General features: G+C 35.1%; 4 protein-coding genes across 8 annotated transcripts in view; 3 read left to right on the top strand and 1 right to left on the bottom strand.

Annotated features, from left to right (window-relative positions):
• Nucleotides 1-16,165, bottom strand: part of LOC106152809 (nuclear pore complex protein Nup160) — a 34,849-nt gene extending 18,684 nt beyond the window's left edge. The window contains exons 1-12 of one of the 3 annotated variants that reach the window (XM_013526548.2): nucleotides 16,017-16,165; nucleotides 15,018-15,129; nucleotides 14,187-14,394; nucleotides 13,374-13,572; nucleotides 12,268-12,346; nucleotides 11,818-11,932; nucleotides 11,418-11,496; nucleotides 11,119-11,201; nucleotides 10,841-10,915; nucleotides 10,422-10,519; nucleotides 9,874-10,036; nucleotides 9,507-9,602 (exon numbers count right to left, since the gene is read on the bottom strand). In XM_013526548.2, coding sequence (XP_013382002.2) covers nucleotides 9,507-9,602; nucleotides 9,874-10,036; nucleotides 10,422-10,519; nucleotides 10,841-10,915; nucleotides 11,119-11,201; nucleotides 11,418-11,496; nucleotides 11,818-11,932; nucleotides 12,268-12,346; nucleotides 13,374-13,572; nucleotides 14,187-14,394; nucleotides 15,018-15,129; nucleotides 16,017-16,101 — 1,392 coding nt within the window. In that variant the 5' untranslated portion in view covers nucleotides 16,102-16,165. Of the gene's footprint in view, nucleotides 1-9,506; nucleotides 9,603-9,873; nucleotides 10,037-10,421; nucleotides 10,520-10,840; nucleotides 10,916-11,118; nucleotides 11,202-11,417; nucleotides 11,497-11,817; nucleotides 11,933-12,267; nucleotides 12,347-13,373; nucleotides 13,573-14,186; nucleotides 14,395-14,745; nucleotides 14,832-15,017; nucleotides 15,130-16,016 lie in introns of those variants that run through there. The other 2 variants (XM_087002038.1, XM_087002050.1) reach the window with 2 other exon arrangements.
• Nucleotides 1,700-3,781, top strand: LOC106152836 (UDP-glucuronosyltransferase 2B14-like). Of its 2 annotated transcripts, none has more exons than XM_013526574.2 (2): nucleotides 1,700-1,794; nucleotides 1,969-3,781. In XM_013526574.2, exon 2 carries the CDS (start codon nucleotides 2,038-2,040, stop codon nucleotides 3,673-3,675), a length of 1,638 nt encoding a protein of 545 aa, XP_013382028.2. In that variant the 5' UTR covers nucleotides 1,700-1,794; nucleotides 1,969-2,037; the 3' UTR covers nucleotides 3,676-3,781. The 2 variants fall into 2 exon arrangements, with proteins under 2 accessions (XP_013382028.2, XP_086858200.1); XM_087002074.1 differs by having other exon boundaries at nucleotides 1,713-1,770.
• Nucleotides 5,090-7,035, top strand: LOC106160893 (UDP-glucuronosyltransferase 2C1-like). The gene has a single exon (XM_013537664.3). It carries the CDS (start codon nucleotides 5,178-5,180, stop codon nucleotides 6,786-6,788), a length of 1,611 nt encoding a protein of 536 aa, XP_013393118.2. The 5' UTR covers nucleotides 5,090-5,177; the 3' UTR covers nucleotides 6,789-7,035.
• Nucleotides 16,166-16,233: 68 nt separating the features above from the next.
• Nucleotides 16,234-19,779, top strand: LOC106160900 (U1 small nuclear ribonucleoprotein C-like). 2 transcript variants are annotated; one of them, XM_013537671.2, is made up of 6 exons: nucleotides 16,234-16,352; nucleotides 16,750-16,792; nucleotides 17,195-17,303; nucleotides 17,531-17,548; nucleotides 18,499-18,645; nucleotides 19,238-19,779. In XM_013537671.2, exons 1-6 carry the CDS (start codon nucleotides 16,345-16,347, stop codon nucleotides 19,330-19,332), a joined length of 420 nt encoding a protein of 139 aa, XP_013393125.1. In that variant the 5' UTR covers nucleotides 16,234-16,344; the 3' UTR covers nucleotides 19,333-19,779. The 2 variants fall into 2 exon arrangements, with proteins under 2 accessions (XP_013393125.1, XP_013393124.1); XM_013537670.2 differs by having other exon boundaries at nucleotides 17,531-17,641.
• Nucleotides 19,780-20,419: the final 640 nt, after the last annotated feature.

Genomic DNA, 20,419 nt, shown 5'->3' with positions numbered 1-20,419 from the left:
CGAAACCATGTGTACCGCCAGCGCTAACGCTGGTGGTAAATTTTTTTGTTCAAATTTCAAAATAGTATCTCGAAATTTCGAGATAATTTTTTTTTCTACATATGGCACCAGTGGGCTTCCGTACATTTTCCTTTCACCACCAATATGTACTTTTTGATACAGCGTAACTCGAAAACCGTATGGAATACAAAAAAACCGAGACCACCTCCAGTGTTGGGCTTTACATGCTCTACAAAATGCAAAAAAGAATGGGTCTCTAGCATTAACGGTTCCCGAATTAGAGACAGTTTTCAGTTTCGGTATCTTATGGCCGCTACTCCTGTGAAAATGCACCGATTGACCCCAAATCCACGGAGATGAAAGATGACCTGAAGGGTAACACTTTCCAATAATATTATTGGTTAAGTCTGTGTGGTGTCTGAATAACAGGGCAAAAAATTTTTTTTTCGTAAAAAATTTCATTTTTTTGAAAATTTTGGCCCATTTGACCTTGAAGTAAAGGTCAAAGGTCAAATCCGAGGGTATATTTGAAATCTACACATATGACTTTTGGAAAGCCGTCTGTAGAAATTTTTCCCGTAACTCCTTCCGTAGGGTAGATAATTAGCATTTAATTTTGCCATTTTTGGACAAGGGTGCATTGCAATGAGTGCCACACCCAGACCCCAATACCGACAAAGCCCAAATTTTACGTGGAACGAGTTGAGATTATAGGTGACCTAAATCCATGAGATGGGTATGGGGGGCCTTACCGTCTAGGAGGAGAAGCGGTAACGGTAGCCGTCCGGCGGAACGATCCGGACGAGACCGAAACCATGTGTACCGCCAGCGCTAACGCTGGTGGTACAATAAACAAATTTTGTTATACTTTCCCTTAACCTTTAAGGACATTTTGTAGTTTATGCATTTTTTTTTAAATTCCTAAATCTGTTAAATTCCTTCAATGGTAATCATGAAGGAACCATTATTGGATCTCCTTGGAAATATAAAAGGAATCAATAATTCTGAGTCTAAGAAATGAAATCATGATTAAACCTAATTTATCTGTCTAAAACGATCAATACTGCATAAATGTACTGTCACTCAAGGCTTGGGAATGTCACAGCTTTTATAAGAATTAAAGTCACGTATTTATATTGAAGCCCATATTTCATTTAACTTCTTCACATACTACTAGTTTATGAATATAAATTTTGTTTAATCAACAACAACCAAAGTATGTTATTAGAAACAGTAACAAAAATGAAAAAAATGTTATACACAATGATTTTTTGATTTTCTAATATCTGCTTCCTACTACAACAATTAATTTAAATACTTTTCATTCACCATAGTTAATTTGTAAAACAATACATACCTAATTATCTTAAAAATGAGTTTTATAAACATATAACTGTACTAAGAAAGTATTTATAATTTTGTCAGGTAAACTGTATTATCTATATCAGCAAAAAGGCATTTTGACACAGCTGGCCAATAAAAAAAGAAAAAGAAATCTGCAAAAATGCACAGCTAGCTCTCTCAGGTGTTTAGACAGGTAGTTTTCCAGAATAATCTTGATCTGCACTCAAATCCCTTTTGAAATAAACTCGCATATGACACACAAACAGACGTATTAGTTTTCACTTCACGTTGTTTGCACTGATACAAATATTTCTATAGTAAAGTGCAGTCAAGGTCATCGTAATTATTTAGGTCACTGGGTCATATTACAGCAGCCATGCTTTACTTGACATGCACATCAGTTCAAGGTCTGCATTCTACAGCAATGTAGGTTTACTATATGAACCGAAGGTAAGCTTTCTATGAAATGGGAGCTTTTCATTTGCAAATCAGTCTTGTGCATTTACTAGTCTTATGAGCTCATAAATGTCTGGCATTAGTAGAAAAATGATGTTTTTGCACTATACTGATGGATCTAACATTCACTTTTGCTTTAAAACACCACATCATTCTGTGTTATTTCAGGGGAAGGTGACCTTGGTGCAGGCTAGGGGTGTGAATGTTGTGAATATGTTACAGGTATAATTTACCTACATGGAGATACATGTGAGAATCCACCGCATAATAGTGAAAATGCTCTCTGTGATAGCGACCCTTATTTTGATACTGCCCCAGTTCACAGACGGACACACCATTGGGGCTATAATCTACCCTGCAAAAGGACAATTTGTGAAGGCTCAAAACTTGCTGAAAGAGCTGAAAGCCAGAGGCAACGAGGTCTACATCATTGTAGGAGACAATGTAGAAATAGAAGATCTTCATGATCCAGAAATCAATCTGCTGCAGTTTAAATCTAGAGAAACACATGGGTATTTCGAGGCAGCAGACTGGCAGAGGGGGCACACGCTCAGTGTCTTGTCTCAATCGCCCGGGGTTAAACAAACTGGAATCTTCGACATGGTCAACACTTTTTCCAACTTAACAGAACACTTGTTTAACTACACTGAGGATATGCTGAAGGATGAGGAATTGTATCGCCATCTGGAGGACGTTCTGACACTGGATCTCATGCTCATGTATGGTTATCCTTTCTGGCCTAGCGCTTATGTATTTCCATACAGGCATGGGATTCCCTATGTCACCCTGACAACTACACAGCTCCATCTCTACGCAGGCGTCCCAGTGAGCATTATGCCATCCTATGTGCCAAATCAGGGCTTCAAATGGTCCAGTAAAATGAATTTTTTCGAAAGAGTTTTCAACTTTTGCCTGCAGACTATCTTGCCTGCTATCGTGTTGCCTGATATTCCCAAAAAATTTTGCGAGGAGCATGTGCGCAACAAACACCCGAGAACTTTCAAGGAGTTTCTGCGCGGATCGGAACTTTGGCTACTGACAGGTAATAACTTTGTCATGGAGGACCCTCTACCCAGTTTGCCCAATGTTGTCTTCATGGGGGGTATGGACACTCGTCCCGCTAAAGCCCTCCCAGACGACTGGGACAACTTCATGAACCAGGCCCCCTATGGGGTCATCATAGTCTCCTTTGGGTCAATATCCTTCCAACTGACCAATGAAATCTACAAGAAATTCTACATGGCCTTTCGCGGGATACCCTACAGGGTGGTGTGGAAATACAAAGGCGATTTGCCATTACGAGATGTGCCCAATGATATTCGCCTGGAGGAATGGATCCCTCAGAATGATCTACTCGGTCACTGGAATACAAAACTGTTTATAGGGCACGGAGGGAATGAAGGTCAATATGAGTGTATGTATCATGGAATTCCAATGATCAACTTCCCAGTGTACGGAGACGAGATCCATAATGCTGAGAGAGTCCAAAGCAAAGGTTTTGGTCTTACAATGGACATTGCAACTTTTACACCTGAAGAGCTCATTGATAACATTGACGAAATGATGTCCAATGACAGTTACAGAGCAGCTATCAAAACAGCATCTGCTATTTTTCGCGATTTTCCTTTAACGCCCCAGCAGACTGCAGCCTACTGGATCGAACACGTCACAAAATTTGGTAGCTCCCACTTACACTCTGTTGCCGAATATCTCCCTTGGTATCAGTACTTCATGTTGGATGTCATAGGATTTCTTTTTGCGGTGGCTTTCATTGTGTGCTTTGTTATATCAAATTTTGTATTTTATTACTATTATAAATATTGTGCAAGAAGGACTCTGTACATGCCGTTGTCACCTGACAAGAAAAATAATTAAAATGGAGTAAAAAATGATTCAGAAGTACCTGATATTTTTGTATACTGCTGAATAGTCTTGTTTTTGTTTCGAAAATGGTATTATTACATGAAAAAAAAAACAAGAACCCTATCACTTTTTTTGTTGTTGTTGAGATTTGTTTGCTTTATTATATGCTTTTTTATAGGTATATTCTGAAAGGGTTTACAAATAAACCATCAATTTACTGATGGTAATCTGCTGATAAATGTTGTGAATATAAGTACAAATTTGCTCAATAAAAGAGAATGGAAACATCTCCTTTTTTCGTCAATTGTCATATAGGTAAGTTTCATAGTAGTTATAATAATCTCATTATTTGTGATAATGACAATCAGTGGCAGATTTGGGGGGTGTCAGGGGGGTCCTGACCCCCCCTTCAATTTCTGAATAAAAATCACACCAATGGTCCCCTCTTAAAATTAGAGTTTTGACTAGCTGAGTCAGAATTTTAAACTGTAAAAATTGGTACCATTCGCCCTCTAAAATACCAAAAATCTTTAGGCTGAATCCCATGTCAAGGAGGAGGGGGGGATGGGGAGGTTGGCTTCGCATAAGGTCAAATAATCCTGGATCTGCCCCTGACAATAATACCCACAACTAGCATAAGACATCATTTCCAAATATTTTCATTGAACAGGAATAAATCTTGACAATAACTTCCTCTGGACTTTTGTAAAATTGCTCTAGTTTTGTTGGACTAAACCTGGTAGTAATATTATCTATATATAGACACTTCAATATAGCGTAACCCTCTGCAACCATGAACAAGGATTTACCATTGCTTTCACACACTGTGCCAACAGAAGCTGAATTTTAATACATATAATGAATAGCATCACCAGAAGTACTGTGACTGATTGCACTTCAGACATGGTTATAGTTAATACAGAACTCATTTTATTAAAAAACTGATGTATAATGAAACAAAAAATGAAAATTAAATAAAGATCTCTTAAAATTAAGGAGGGACATACTGACATCATTGTAAAGTAAAACACAGATCTAGATCAAGATGTTTACTAAGTAAACAACACTGAAAGAGTACAATTTGATGACTTAAAAAGAAGAACAAACAATTAATTTCTGCACCAGATAGGAAATATCACTATTTTCACAATATTAAAAAAGAAATAGAATAAATCCAAGAGTGAACAAATACAGCATAATATCAATTTTAAGAAAAATCATTCTTACAAAGAAAATAATAATGATCGGAATTCCTTCAGAGTGGCTTGCATGTTTCTGTAGAATAAAGTGTCACCAAACTGTTCAAAGCCTTGTTTTCACAAGTAACATGATAACCCTTTAGCATGACCAGTGTCCTAAATAATGACCTTCTGACCTCTGAGGGACCAATCAAATCAACACATGAGCACTTGAATGAAGACAAACACTGGGTCAGCATTATATATATAGCATCAGAATAACATACAGGTAAAAGTGAGCTCTGCTTTAAACAGTCTTCATATCAAGCCCACAAAATGGCCAAGACCTACATTTCAGCAGTGTGTTTAGCCATACTATGCTGTATCCCTGTGATAAACCAAGTGAACAGTGCAAGATTTTTGGGAATGTGCATGCCTTTCAAAAGTCAATTAATAGAGACGCAGGCACTTCTCCTTGGATTAGCAGACAGAGGTCATGAAGTCTACATCGTCATGCCACAGCCAACTATTCCAACTTTACCCAGTGGGTTTTTTGACAAGAGGATTCAAGTACTATCGTTCAAAACAAGGTCAGATGACTTTATGGTGTTTGAAACAGCAGAATTCCAGAAAAATGGAATATTTTCATACTTTGATAGACCAATGGACAGAACTTTTCCTTATAAAACTATGCAAATATTTCATCAGTACACAAATTATTTTACCACAGACTTCACAGCGGACATGCTAAAAGATGTTGACCTCAACAAGAAATTGAAAGAGCTGAAGATTGACATGGCTATCATACAGAATGCATTTTTATTTTTTCCGACAGCATACCTTCTTCCGATCAAACACAATATCCCATATATAACAGGCTCTGGTATGGCATTGAGAGAATCTGGGGCCCAGCAACTGCCTTCCATTTTTCCAAATCCTTTATCAACCTATTCAGATAATATGAACTTCTGGCAACGGACTGTGAATTTTTTACTCTACCTGCCATATATTCATATTTCATCACATACTATTCCTTATGATTTCCATGTAGATTCTTTGGAAGGAATTCCAAAGAAAAGTTATCACCAGATAATAGCCGACTCGGAATCGTTTATAGTTACTGGAAAACACCCTGCATTAGACTTTCCACAACTGACGTTGCCAAACACCATATTTGTTGGAGGAATGAGTGCAAAACCTGGGAAACCTCTGCCTAAAGATCTTCAGACTTTCATGGAACATCATAAAAATGGTGTCATTATAGTAAGTTTTGGATCCATTGCCAGTTACCTTCCAGATTATGTCGTAAAGAAAATGGTTGAAGCTTTTGGCAAAGTAAAATATGGGGTTATATGGAAATACACAGGACCAAAACCCGAATCAATCACGCCAAATGTCAAACTTTTACCATGGCTTCCACAAAATGATCTCTTGGCTCACCCTAACACCAAACTTTTCATCAGCCATTTTGGTCTTGGAGGAGCCTTTGAATCTTTTTATCACGGCGTACCTGTGATTGGACTACCTCTCAATGGAGATCAGTTCTATAATAGCAATAGAGCACAGCACAGAGGAATAGCTAAAGTCATGGACATTCTATATTTCACCACAGAAGAATTAGTAGGCAATATTAACGCTATGATTGACAATTCTTCCTACGTTGACAAAGCCAAAAAACTTTCAGCAATATATCGAGACCAGCCATGGACACCTCAACAGCTCACTACCAATTGGATAGAACATATCCTTAAACATGGCGGCTCCTACTTGCATTCTCCTACGGTACTGATGCCATGGTATCAATACTACTTGCTTGATGTTATTGCCTTTCTGCTTCTTGTGTCTACAGCCATATTGACACTTTGTATATCATGTTGTAGATGCTGTTGTAGACTTTGTTGTGGAAAGAAAACTAACACTAAACCCAACAAAGTTAAAACCAAATAGCATGTTTTCTTGACTACATGTGTATAAGGTTGTAAATACAACAGCTAAATAGTTTCTTTTTAATTGTGATTTCAAAAAATATTGAGGAGCATTTCTACTTGAAAGTATAACAATGTGATAACAGTAAGAGAGTCAGTAGTATGCAGTGCTTTCTGGTTTTAAAGTTTAGTTGTATAAAAACTCTCTAGATTTTATTATTCAACTTTGTGTTTAAAAGGTAAAAATGAATAAACTGATTTAAAAAATACCTTGAAATTATTTACATTATTATGCACCTGAACCACTTATTGCACATTTAAACTATAAAAAAAGAAAGAAAAAATATGTATTCAAATTCAAAGTATTGCTCTCTAGGTCAAATGTAAACCTTATACTATGATATCAGTGTCCTACTTAATGACATAAAAAACAGGCATGACCAATCAAACCAGTCCCTGATATCTATAGGCTTAAACATCAGCACCATTATATACTATCTACACAAGTTAACTTTGCTTGAAAAGATCTTCTCAGCACCACAACATGGAAAATTACTACATATGTACAGTGTGCTTAACCATACTAAGCTGCATGACGTTGATCAACCAAGTCAACAGTGCAAGATTTTTGGGAATATGCATGCCGTTTAAAAGCCAAATGATAGACACACAGGCACTTCTCCTTGGATTAGCAGACAGAGGTCATGAAGTCTACATCGTCATGCCACAGCCAATGATACCAAGTTTACCCAGCGGGTTTCTTGACAAGAGGATTCAAGTTCTATCGTTCATAACAAGGTCAGATGAATTTTTGGTGTTTGAAACGGCAGAATTCCAGAAAAATGGAATATTTTCATACTTTGATAGACCAACGGACAGAACCTTTCCTTCTTATAAAATTGCACAATTAATCAATAATTTCCGTGATGTGTTCACCAAAAACTACACTGCAGACATGTTGAAAGACGCTGACTTTAACAAAAAGTTAAAAGATCTTAAGATTGACATGGCAATTGTACAAAATGCTTTTATATCTTTTTCAACAGCATACCTACTACCCATTATACACAATATCCCATATGTGTCAGGTGTTGCTTTTCCACCCACTGAATCTGGAGCCCCATCTCTGCCTTCCATTGTTCCCAATTTTTTATCTACTTATTCAGATACTATGAACTTCTGGCAAAGGACTATGAATTTTCTACTCTATGTGCATTACATATATATGGTAACCTGCTCAATCCCATATGATTTTCATGCAGATTCTTTGAAGGGAATTCCGAAGAAAAACTTTCATCAGATATTAGCTGACTCGGAATTGTTTATAGTGACTGGAAGGCACCCTGCATTAGACTTTCCACAACTGACGTTGCCAAACACCATATTTGCTGGAGGAATGAGTGCAAAACCTGGGAAACCTCTGCCTAAAGATCTTCAATCTTTCATGAAACATCATAAAAATGGTGTCATTGTGGTAAGTTTTGGATCCATAGCAAGTTATCTTCCAGATTATGTCATAAAGAAAATGGTTGAAGCTTTTGGCAAAGTAAAATATGGAGTCATATGGAAACATACAGGACCAAAACCTGACTCCATCACGCCAAATGTCAAACTTTTACCATGGCTTCCACAAAATGATCTCTTGGCTCACCCTAACACCAAACTTTTCATTAGCCATTTTGGTCTTGGGGGAGCCTTCGAATCTTTTTATCACGGCGTACCTGTGATTGGACTACCTCTCAACGGAGACCAGTACTATAATAGCAATAGAGCACAACAAAGAGGAATAGCTAGAGTTATGGACATTCTCTATTTCACCACTGAAGAATTAGTATTCAATATTAATACTATGATTGACAATTCTTCCTACGTTGAAAAAGCCAAAAAACTTTCAGCAATTTATCGGGACCAGCCATGGACACCTCAACAGCTCACTACCAATTGGATAGAACATGTCCTTAAACATGGCGGCTCCTACTTGCGTTCTCCTACGGTACTGATGCCATGGTATCAATACTACTTGCTGGATGTCATTGCCTTTCTGCTTGTTGTGTCTATTGTCCTACTGACATCGTGCATATTATGTTGTTGATGCTGCTGTAGAATATTTTGCAAAAAGAAAACTAGCACTAAACCCATCAAGATGAAAACTAAATAGCACGCTGTTGTATTTGCATCTAGTGAATTTCCTAATTATGGTTGCATATTTGTCCTTACTATCAACTATAACTTATGGAACAGTGACTAGTAATTTAAATTAAGAATTGGTATTAACTATCAAGTTCTTAAGTCAGGCTTTTCAACTCTCTACTTCATCAGTTAAGCTTAAACAATACAGGTGATATGTAAACCCGAGATCAATCTTGCTGAAATTAGTCCTGTGATTTTAATGTAGCATTCATTTTACTTATTTAATATCTCTTAGTGTTGCTATGGGTTTTAACACTTCTTGTATTATGGTTTGTGTAAATGCTTCAAGAGGTCCAATTTAAATATCTGAAGTTGTGATTTCACCAAGCAAATAAAATATTGCCTGTTCAAAATGGTTTCTGTAGCACTTATCCAATAAGAACCCTGTGGTCATTCAGAATTCCCATTATTAACATATTACTACAACTTTTTTTTTCACTAAGCAGGGATGTGAATGTCATTTAGTGAAAAAGTTGGAAAATATATATCCAGGGTAATACTGAGAGAGCAAGAAAAGTCACATCCCTGACTAAGCCAGACAACCACCTACCTCGTTCTCCACTGCTGCTGTGACCTCCTCTCTCAACACTTGGCTGGAGATGTGGAGACCATGCCCCATTAAACTGTCTAGGGAACGGCGATATATCTGAAAAACATTCAGCCTTTATCTTTAAAAATTTCATCACATTTTACAGCAAATATGCTAAAAGCATCTTTGCATTCTTTTGGACCTGATATTTTTATTAATCATTTAAAAATCAAAAATGGAGAAAAGAATGAACTTTCAAATATGTCCTTACAACTAAGTTGATTTTCAAAAGAATAAAGAAAATTCTACCACAAGCAGACCATAGTACAAATTAATATGTCATTAATATAGACCATTAACAGATGTGTTTTGTTTAAAATAGACTCACATTAAGTGCCTTGCTGATAGTCTGAGCCGTGAATCTCCCAGGATAGAAAATATAATCCATGTATGTCTCTCTGGGTTCCCTGTGCAGAGGCACAATGACCTCAGGAGATTCTGGCTGCTGCAGGTGAACCATGTTCCATGGGTCATAGGAGAAATTATCACTGCTATGAAGAGAACAAAATAGATGTATATTACTCATAAATAAATGTCATCATTTATTTATGATTAAGTTGATTTTAAAAATAAAATCAATGGTTAACATTTAAGGAAAAAAATCATTAAAAGGTTTATTTTTTATGTGAAACACTGCCTCATGACAAAAAGTGCAAAATATAAACAATTTTGGCAATTTTATATTTGAAGGAAAGATGGACTGCTGATTTGTCCGACTGCAAAAGGGTTGCACAAAGCATAATCTAATTGAATAAAGGTCCATCTCTTATGACAATGCCGTTATGATAACTGCACATGAATGTTATAGTTAGTCTCTCCGAAAACAATTATTAATTTTCCACAAACTGAAGACTGATGTACTAACACTATACTTACTTGTCTAAAGCTGCATATCTGACCACTGTTTCACTCTCTGATGTGGTCCACAGTGACCACAGGTGAGTATTGGTCAGACTGAACTCTACAAGGTCCTCCTAAGATGATCACAAAGATAGTCAGTTAAAATTGAGATGCCAGTAACTTGTTCACTCAATGTAAAATCTCATGTCTACTAAACTGTTATCTTACAGCTATGGAACAGGAAACATTCAGGATTAAAACAATAATTTGTCAGTCTAAATCACCCTTTCATTCTTTATAATTCAATGAAGCCACAAAAGACTAAATTCAGTTGGCAACTTGGTGAACTACTTGCATGAATGTGCAGACATACAAAAATATTAATATACTCATGTGCACGGTTCCACTGAGGAAAAATAGACTGATTAATAACCTTAGGTTGACTTTCTACTTACATTTGGGGCAAAGACAGTGGTAATCAAGTTCAGCTGGTATCGACCATCTGCTAATACTGGTTGAAATATGCAAAACTGCAAAAAAAAAAAAAATAAATAAATAAATAAATAAATAAATAATAATAATAAATAAATAAAATAAAATAAAATTTTTTGCATTATAATCAAAATCACCATTAAGCTGTCATGCAATAATTATAAATAAACAAAAATATCAAAACAGTATTGTTTTATTTGTTTGTTTCAAATTCACTGCAGTACAATTTTTTATAAGTCACCTGGTTTCTGTCAGAAAAGTTCAAGAAAACTCCTAGGTGCAGCATGTTGCCCTCCACTGATTTTCTAATAACATGGCCTCGAGCTGAAAAGCAACAACAACAACAAATATATGAACTTTTCAATAATTTGCAAAGCTTTTCCAAATCAATTTTTGATTGACTAACATAGACTAATAGAGTACAATTTTACTCAATAAGTTTCTGATATACATTTTAAAATATTGATCTGAATCATACAAAAATCAAAGCATTTTCCATAAAGATAGACAAACATATACTTCTCTATATAGGATTCCTACCTCCAATTGTTCCTTTCAGAGGGTCAAGTTTATCTGGAATAAAGTCTAGCATGTCACTGACCAGCACACATTCTTGATTCTGGAAAATATGAATTCAAACTTGTACCATGCAAGTACATGTTCCCAAACTTACAACTGGCAATAAGTTTTGATGCTCAGAACATTGCTGATATTCTACAGCTGACAGAAGGAATTCATAGACAACTTTCCATACATGAACAGTCATTTATGGTAAAAAAGATGTTTCTAAAGTTCTTCAAATAACAAAATCATATTATGAACTTGAAGTCTTTATAAATTATGTTTTAAAGAATGCGTTTGGTATAAATGCTATCAAAGATCTTATTAAAAGACAAGAAAAATTATCAAAATATAAATGTTTTTTAAGCTAAAATAATACCTTACAGGACCACATTCTGAGTTTGTGGTCTCTACAGATAGCAAAAATGAACACATCCTGACCCAAAGAGTGAAGACAAACACTTTCTGCCATGTCGGCTTCAGATGGACCACCCCTACTCAAGATAATTAAAAATTTAAACAAACTGCAAGTATATCATCTGATATGCTTACTTATTATATATACATAGATAAAAGAAAAAAAAATTTTCAAAGTTTTACATTACTTATAATACTTATAAAAATTCCAAGACTGTTTCTCATGGGTGCCTAACAGTTTACTTACAAAAAAAGTGCCTCTCCCTAGGCAGCAGACACTATCAAATTTGATCAATGCTCTAGATCCATAAATGCAAAGAAACATCCAAATATATCAGGTAATAAACAATCTGGATATTACAGTCTTTAAAAATAGGGCTTAGTCAAGAATTTGATGAGTTTTATGTCCTACCTGATCATAGCTGGTACTAGTCCTGTCCATAGCCTCTGCATCATACTGGCATGTTTCAGTTCATGCTGTGTCACTATACCTACAATACAGGAGTTTGGAGGAAAATATTAACAAGTATGACAAATATTAAATGCTGCAGCATGGTTATATATGCATATATATTATACAAAATACAAATATTGTATATATATATAAAATAAGAAATAATAATAAGAAATGTAATTAATTCATGACTTTTTTAATATTCATTTTTGCATAGTGATAATTCTTGAATTTAATGCCAGTTATTTCAATTATTTCTTGTTCACATCATTCATGAATTTTGTTCATACACAATTAAAGATAATCACAATTAAACAAGCATTTCAAATTCGCTGAAAACTCCCCATGGGAGAACCTGCTATGACACAGTCAAAATATTAAATGCTGCAACATTGTTATATATACATATATTATACAAAATACAAAATTATATTATTAAATGTTCAGCTTAAAATATCTCTTAGCCAGGTTAATATCAGAGAAAAAGTTACTGTAACTACAACAGTTTCTATAATAGCATATAAATAATGAACAAAATAAGAAATGTAATAAATTCAAGGCTTTTTAATATTCATTTTTGTATACTGATAATTCTTAAAATTTAATGCCAGTCATTTCAATTAGTTCTTGTTCACATCATTTATAAATTTTGTTCATGCTTAATAAAAAACAATCAAAATAAAACAAGCATTTCAAATTCCCTGAAAACAACAGTCAAAATATTAAGTGCTGCAACATTGAAATATGTACATATATATTACACAAAATGCATACATAAAACAGATAAATATCAGAGAGAATTGGTTACTGTGACTGCAATAGTTTATACATATATCTATATAGCATTTCAAAATCCCAAAAAACTCTACAAAATTTTCACCTGCAAATAAATATTGATCTTTTTTTCAATATCTGAACAATTATAAGACAAACAGTACAAAAATAATCATTCTGTCATGCACAATTGCATTCAAAACATTTCTACACTTTTTACCTTTTTCCTCTTTGACTTACAAGTCTCTTATCTAAGCCTAAGGAAACACTTCAACTTCTGATCAATTTACCTTGAATTCCCTTTGGTGGTAGCTTGATAAACAGAATGCTTCCTGTGCTTGTGGCCAGGGCAAATAAAGCCTCCCCTTCAGTGGTGAGCCAAGCTCCAGCAGCATGTAAGGAGTAAGCCACATTACTCACTGGGCTTATGGAGTGACAGTCTGAAGGCTCACAAAGATTTACTACAGAGGCATCCGTGAAGATGGACATCTAAATATAAAGAAAAACAATACAGTCAGCAAAATTTGTTGCAGTTATGCAAAGGTACTACTGAAGCATTGTGCAGCTAATGCTAAAGAAAGTTTTTGCTTAACAATGATTTCTTAAAATTAAAAGGTGATAGATATGTTAAGTCTACTGTACCTGTTAAAATTAGCAAAAAAAACTTTGATATTATCAATATCACATTTAAAATTTCAAAAATCAGAATTCCTCTGCCCACAGATGCAAAATATATAACACAACCTGAAGACAAAGATATTCAGCTCCATCATACTCCATGAGAATTCTAATATGCTTAATCATAAGTAAATACAAATAGTACATGAATATATATATCATATAAAATTCAAATAGCACATGAATATAATATCATATAAAGTTCAATCTTTAAAGATAAAATCTGTTGAATAAAATGGATTTAATAATTATCAAATGTATAACAATTGAAGTATTCATACATAATTGCAAACCCACTTTTCGTCTGAATACAATATCCCCCTCAAAGATGAGTGTGAGTGTGTGTGTGTGTGTGTGTGGGGGGGGGGGGGGGGGGAGGGGGGGTGTAGGGACTAAAACAGCTTAATATTATTTAGTCCTTTTACCTGATGCTGCAATGAACTTGGGTGTGGAAAGACCAGGCGGTGGACACTGGACACTGTGGCCACAAGGAAGACCACCTCTCCTCGACTCTCAAAAATGCTGATGTCACCCAATATGGCAGAATCCTGGAAGTGGAGGCGGATGGCATTTCCATGGAGATCGTTGTCCAGTGATAATTCTACAAGCTCTAGGGTGTCTTTGTGAACCCTCCTGAAAAAAAAAGAAGCAGTTGAGATTTACAGTCAAAGATATATTTTTCATTTGGTGCATCTAAATAACAATGTCAAATTTTTAAATAAATCTGTATGTGTCAAGGTGAACACACAATAAAATTGAAAAGAAATATTCATCTTGTTAGCAAATGCCAAAAGACCTAACTTAAAGCAAAAAATATTGAAAACTATACTGAAAAAGGCGGCACTATCATATTCATATTACCCTACGTATTACATTGATAGTTTTTTTAAAACTTTGCTGAAAGGCAGTACTGACATACAGGCAACACAAAGAGAATGTTGACTGGTTATACTGTGTTCTTTTTCTTTCTTTCAAACAACCAACCTTGAAACATCGACTCCCTTAAGGTCTCTTACTTAGGTCCTGCCTGTCTCTTACTTTCAAAATGTCTGCCAAATTCAGCACAGAAGAGGCTAGAAGGTCATGTGGACTACTTCTCACTTATGCAAATCATATGTGGAGAGACTGAGATTGTGCTAGTTGTGCTTCTAGTATTGCCGGTGCACTTATTGCACCTACAGGCAGATTAAATATATTCAAATCAATCGACATCAAAATGCATGTAAAATGAGATGACAATAATTGACTGGCATTACCAGTATATGAATCTGTTCCTTGCATATGACTGCAGCCTGTTGCCATCTCTGTACACATATCCTCCTGCAGACTCTGGAACCTTCAAGTCCTGGATTGTGCTGCCAGATCCACCTGTTATAAACATATGAGATAACTGTATACTAGTAAGTAAAATCAAAACACCACACAGATTATTTATAATAGTTATAGAATAAACTGTAATGATGAAATTACCAACACTGCATTATTTACTTCTGTGTAGGATTTAATGGATGAAACAAATTTGTACTTAATTTCAATCAAATAATATTTGAATATCTTTCGGTATTTTTACGTGTCAAGTAACACAGGCACAAACAAATATTAAAGGTCATTTCCATATGTATAAATGCTAGTAAGACTAATAAACTTGAGGTTTGGATAAACTATGAAAGTGCAAAGAAAATCATTTTCAATGCTAAGAGTTTAAGGCTGCTGTCTAATGTCACCTGCATCAGTGCAATTAGATATTAGTGTGTACAGGCCAACGGCAACCTTTCCCAAAATAAACAGGCAGGGAACACATCTTTAATTTTAGTTGGGAATTTGTTGGAACCATCACTTCCTTGATGAAAATAGCTTTATCACATTATCCAGTCCCTACCTACTCACTGAGCCTCACAATCATCATCCATACAGTTGATGGGGGTGGGGGATTAATTATTTTATCTTTTTTTATTTAATGTGTGTGTGTGTGTGGGGGGGGGGGGGGGGGGGGGGAGTAAATATACTAAATTCATTGGTGGTAGGGTGTGCCAACTAACTTTGTGCATGTTAACATAGCAACTTGTAGGAACTGTGCTTATATTTATGTCTATCTAAAGTGATGTTTGTGATTCTAACAAAATGAAATTGGTTTCTTTTCAAACCAAAGTTGGCGAACCGAATGAATGACTTCAACTGTGTTTGCAATTTCACAATAAGCAGCACCTAAGTGTCAGATGCAATTAAACCTCGATTTAATGGTAAACACAAAATACCTGTATTCACTGTTATTTCCTTCCACCTGATTGGAAAGCCTTTCTTTTGAACAACTTCGCGAAAACTCATGCAGTTTTCCGCCATCTTCGCTTTAATCTCCAAACCTGTTGATGGAATTCTTGCCCTTGCAATATTAATAAGAATAATAACAGTGTAATACAATAGTCGTGAAATGAAAAATAATTTCAAATTAAATGATGGACAAATTATATCAATGCGTTGCTTTAAAAGCTTTCCGGAAAAGCATTCGAGATTTTAAATTAAGTAGCCGGCATTTTCTGTCTGTCTGTGCGTCGTAAATGAAAGCGTGATTGTAAATAACACAAGATGCCGAAGTAAGTACAGGTTTAATGTGGGCGCATTTTCAAGCCTTTTCAAAAACTAAAGGCTGAAAATGGCCCTATAACTTTATTTTCATGTGCTAAGTTGTGTGGATATTTAGTTTTTACGTTATCTCTAGTGTAACTGTTTTCTTATTTGGAGATTTTATAGAGCGACCAGTGAGTCTTACATCGACATTGTCTACTTCCCATATCAGCGTGAATCTACAGTTTCGTTTGACTCCACTATTTATTTGAAAGATACCTACCAGGCAGAGTCCAAAAAAGCTAGAGCAATTATACAAAAGTTAAAAGGAAGTTGTTTTCAAGATTTTACTGTTCAAAATGGAAATATTTGGAAATGGTGATGTCTTATGCCAGATGTGTTTATTATTGTTATCATATATTTCAGATATTATTGTGACTACTGTGATACCTACCTCACACATGATTCTGTAAGTATAAACAAATAGGACCCCAAAACACTTCACTGTGTAAAATTAACGAAAATCTAAAAAATTAGAACTAAATTGTAAGACAGTATACTACAGAAATGGTGATTATGTACAATATGAATGGATATTAATTAAATTGAATTCGGGTAATAAACAATATAATTATTCTGTCTACCCTACTGTGATACTACTGCTAACTCACTCTATGAGCTTCATTTCTGAACTTGAAACAAATTTCAAGATATTTGCTGAGAATGATTAAGCTGGTAAAGTTAAGCAGTTAAAAATTGAACAAATCTTAATCGTCATTGCTAGTGAGAATGTTTTCACTGCAGTGCAGCATCCATGCCTGTAGATTTGCTAATACTTTTAATGGATATTTTCACATCCTTTTCATTCAAGCCTTCTGTAAGAAAAACACATTGCAGCGGCAGAAAGCACAAAGAAAATGTCAGATTATATTATCAAAAATGGTTAGAAGAACAAGTTCAAAAGCTGGTGGACGACACAAGTAAGTCAGGGCAAAAGAAGTCTTACTTTATTTAAATGGGGAAATGAAGCACTTTCCATAAGTTTCAATCCTTTATTTGCTAAATGTTAGAATAAAGTGACTATCAGGAAAGAAAAAAAATTAATACTCATTCTGTTTAACATTCCAAGTCTTTTTATTTGAGTATGTGTATAATGCCCAATAAAATGAAAAACAATAAATAATATTTTGTCTTTTTTTCTTTTCAGCTGCTGCATTCAAACAGGGTAAAATTGCCAGTAATCCATTTGGCCCAGGTGGTCCTGGACTGCCGGGCCCTGGGGGTGCTATGATACCACCTCCATCTAATTTACAACAAAGTAAGTCCCTAGCACACAGCATGCAAAATGTTGCCCCAGGGGGGTGCTGTTTATTAAAAAAATTAGACCCCCCCCTCCTGTCATCAGATATCACCCATTGCTTAATCAAGTTTGGAATGATTGAAACTTGATTTCTCCCTATTCTAATGTGATAGTGATTGTGGGTTAAGGGTTTAAACTAAGGCCACCTTTTGACAAGCTTTTCTTCTTTTCAGCTGGTATCATAGCACCCCATGGTATTGATTTACCTAATGGATCATATTTCAATTCTTTGTGATAATTTAAATCAGCTTAATTGATGTATGGTAATTTTCGTCTTATCCTAATTAAAAAATCATAAATTTAAATTTTCATGTGCGAATGAAATCTGAATTAATGCAATATTAATTAAAGAGATTTTAAGATAGAAAAACTAGTTAAATGCAATTTGATATACTGCATTTCACATAATAGTGGTTCCTGCTTTAAAAAAGGCCCCTTTACACCCTTAAAACATAAATAGAAGCTCCTGCTTAGATGGAACACCTCTTTGTCACATGTCATGTTGTACCTTGGGTCATTGTACATTGCATATAACATCTTATTAAATCAATACAGTGAATTTGTTTTGAAAGTTTTGGGATGCAAAGAAAAAAAATAAACGCCTGCTTTAAGTGGTCGCTCCCCCCTTCACCCCAAAAACATTTAATAGAAATGGACTACTATTGTGTGGAATATGGCACTTGTGTTTGGAGAAACATGTATTCTATAAGATAAATTATCCCGACTAACACAGATGCATACAGCTGTACATAAGCAGATAAAGCTATATGCAGTTTAAAACCTGCATTGGTAATCAAATGCAACTGTTTTAACAGGTGCAAAAACACCTAGTGGGCCCCCTACAGGGCCTCCTGCAGGCCCCCCTGGTGGGCCTCCCATGCCAGGTCCACCTCAAGGGCCTATGGGGCCTGGTGGGCCTATGCCAATGATGGGGCCTGGTGGACCTATGATGCCTATGATGGGTATGTACTGGCGTACACTGGATATTTACATACTGTTTAATTGTAACTCTTACATATTGGTTATTATTACTCTTTAATATTGTTTCTTTAATATTATATGCATTTGTACATGGGATATTTACATATATATTGTGTTTAATTATTTTTACATATTGGTTATTATTATATCTTGATATTTCTTTATTATTTTGTTTTCTGATATCTTGAAACAAATTGTCTTTCTTTATCTTTAGTGGTGGTTCAATGGAAACAAGTTTGCTTTGTTTACAATTAAGAAATAAGTGGTCTTTTAAATTTAACAAACTGAAGAGCAATGTTCTGTGTAATAATATATTAAAAAGTTTTTTGAGTTCGTATTCAGATTTTGTGTTTTCAGTGAGTAATATAAATTGGACTTGGCGAATCTTTGATTTATTCCATACTAATTTTTGTCGGCAATGAGTAAAATTATTTAAAATTTAGCACAGTATTATATAAGATACTCTATATAAATAATTGTCCACTAAATCAATGCTAAATCAACATTTCTGACCTAAGACATTCCTGAATTGAGCTTGGTTAAGTACTAAAACACTGTGCCATACCTTTCCAGGGATGCGTCCCCCAATGGGCCCACCTATGATGATGATGGGACAAATGGGACCCCCAGGACCACCCATGAGAATGATGGGACCACCCAGGAAATAACATCAAACCTATTCGGATGTTTAGGAAGAATATTGCTTTAAATTGCCCTCTCAGTTAGGGAAATAATTGGCAGGAGAAAGATGGAACATTTCACTGAGAAGTCTTTCTTTGGGTGCCAAGGATTGGGTTAACATTTGTCGGGAGCATTGTGACAAAGATTTTAGTCTTGATCCAGAGTGTGGAGTGGATTTACCTCCAACTTCAGCTGAATTGTAAAAATGGGCCTTGATTGTCTTTATCAGTCAAAGAACATTCAGGTTAATTGAGGAATATGCATGTTTGTGCTAGCCCTGACTACCAGAGAGAGCTTTAGAACAGTAACAATGCTTTTAAATGTCAGTTAGGATTTATTTAAAGATGCCTCTGAATGTTTTTAACAGACAAATCGAGGGTGAGATATTGATTTCAGCTATGAGATAATTGTAATAAAATACTGAAACACTGATATTTAAGGACTTTTTTTTGCATCCAAGTACTATACGTTGCTAAGAGTAAAAAGAAAGGAAGGGCGTCCGGCATATGGCTTTGTCTCTGCGTTTACGAAATCGAAAGTAAAGGACAAACACAAGTATGTTGTTCAAAATTAAGCCAGTGACGTCCGCTTTTATTGAAAGGTCCTTGTAGTGAAAGAAATGTGTAAATTATGATATAACAAATAATGTTGAGTAATAAAAATATATATGATTTGGCCTGGCAAATTCCCATTAAGAACAAATAACTTGTGGGGTTGACTCTCCATGCAGTGTGTAAACCATTGCCATCAAATTTTGTTCACCAAACTTCCCTATTTTCTAGTGTATGGACATTTCCACATTAGTACATGTATACCAAATTGGTGGTCAGCTAGTTTACCTTTATTAAGAAAATGATACACAGATAGGATGCAACTTGCTTGACGGCTGCAAAATTTGCACAAAGAAAGACAAAGTTTAATTTGAACTGAAGCTTTATTTTCCATTTCTAAATTTATAAAGAGAGATGTAGGAATAAGTTTTGATCCAGGGTGTTTAAAATTAGCAAAAATTGGTAATCCAGGATTATTTTCAAAGCATTTCCATGATCATAGCCTTGTGATGATTCTTTTGTC

The sequence above is a fragment of the Lingula anatina genome, chromosome 1 (genome assembly GCF_051362555.1).
Source record: "Lingula anatina isolate TDL-2025a chromosome 1, LinAna3.0, whole genome shotgun sequence".
NCBI lineage: Eukaryota > Metazoa > Brachiopoda > Lingulata > Lingulida > Lingulidae > Lingula > Lingula anatina.
The sequence above is the reverse complement of the archived record's forward strand: the minus strand, read 5'-3'. Positions and strand labels throughout refer to the sequence as shown.

Coding starts and splice junctions, on each gene's coding strand:
- LOC106160900 (XM_013537670.2), top strand. Junction 16,793..17,194: donor CCTACCTCACACATGATTCT/GTAAGTATAAAC, acceptor TTTTCATTCAAG/CCTTCTGTAAGAAAAACACA. Junction 17,642..18,498: donor TCCATCTAATTTACAACAAA/GTAAGTCCCTAG, acceptor CTGTTTTAACAG/GTGCAAAAACACCTAGTGGG.
- LOC106160893 (XM_013537664.3), top strand. CDS start 5,178: ATGGCCAAGACCTACATTTCAGCAGTGTGTTTAGCCATACTATGCTGT.
- LOC106152836 (XM_013526574.2), top strand. CDS start 2,038: ATGGAGATACATGTGAGAATCCACCGCATAATAGTGAAAATGCTCTCT.